The sequence below is a fragment of the Penaeus monodon genome, chromosome 29, assembly GCF_015228065.2.
Source record: "Penaeus monodon isolate SGIC_2016 chromosome 29, NSTDA_Pmon_1, whole genome shotgun sequence".
Lineage (NCBI taxonomy): Eukaryota > Metazoa > Arthropoda > Malacostraca > Decapoda > Penaeidae > Penaeus > Penaeus monodon.
In genome coordinates this window covers 22,867,938-22,868,633 of record NC_051414.1, presented here as the reverse complement: position 1 = coordinate 22,868,633, position 696 = coordinate 22,867,938, and the positions used below count along the sequence as shown (strand labels likewise).

The window sequence follows — 696 nt, the reverse complement described above, 5'->3', positions numbered from 1 at the left end:
GCAGTCTTTTAATGCTCGGATAAGTGAAGTGAGATCATCATTGATATTCTGTGTTGGGCATATGCTGCAGATGTGGATATAATAAAAACCATTAATTTACAGATAGTGATTTAAGAATGTAAGAAGTATTAATCAAGGTTGTTAATAAATCTGTTAAATGAGATACCCTTTAGTAAGTTGTAAAGAACCCTTCTGAATTATTTTCCTGCTTTTTTCTTTTGAATTTAATAGAAAGTTTTGTTCTTGAGAATAGTATATAGTCTAGTTATGTTAAACGTTTAGTGTCAGATGCTTATATGGAATGCATTGAATGTTGAACAATCTTATTTTGGTGTATGCATCATTGAATGTTCATTTTTATTTATTTTCTTGATTTCCCATTTTTTCAAATAAAAAGAGTAGTAAAGTTGATTTGATCTTTTTTCTAGATTCCAGCAGACTCTCCTCCTGTTCCCTACGACACGGCAACTCTAGCTCGTTATGGATTCATGGGAACCTGTGTCTTTCCTCATGTTCTCTACCATGCGTATGATATCCTGATTTTTATTTTTGCTTTTGTTTGCCACTTTAGATTACCTTGAGCTATGAAACCTTTACTTTTTAAGTTTATGCTGGATTTGATTTTATTATTATTATTCCTTTTTTTATCAACTTTAACTATTTCAGAATTATTGGGTCTAACATAACAAAAACTGT

At 30.5% G+C, this 696-nt stretch overlaps 1 protein-coding gene across 2 annotated transcripts in view; it reads left to right on the top strand.

Moving 5' to 3' along the window:
- The window catches only part of LOC119592029 (mpv17-like protein), a gene marked incomplete in the record, with an annotated part of 21,183 nt that overhangs the window by 7,107 nt on the left and 13,380 nt on the right, over nucleotides 1-696 (top strand). For both annotated transcript variants that reach the window (XM_037940822.1, XM_037940823.1), the window contains 1 exon segment: nucleotides 429-526. In XM_037940822.1, coding sequence (XP_037796750.1) covers nucleotides 429-526 — 98 coding nt within the window.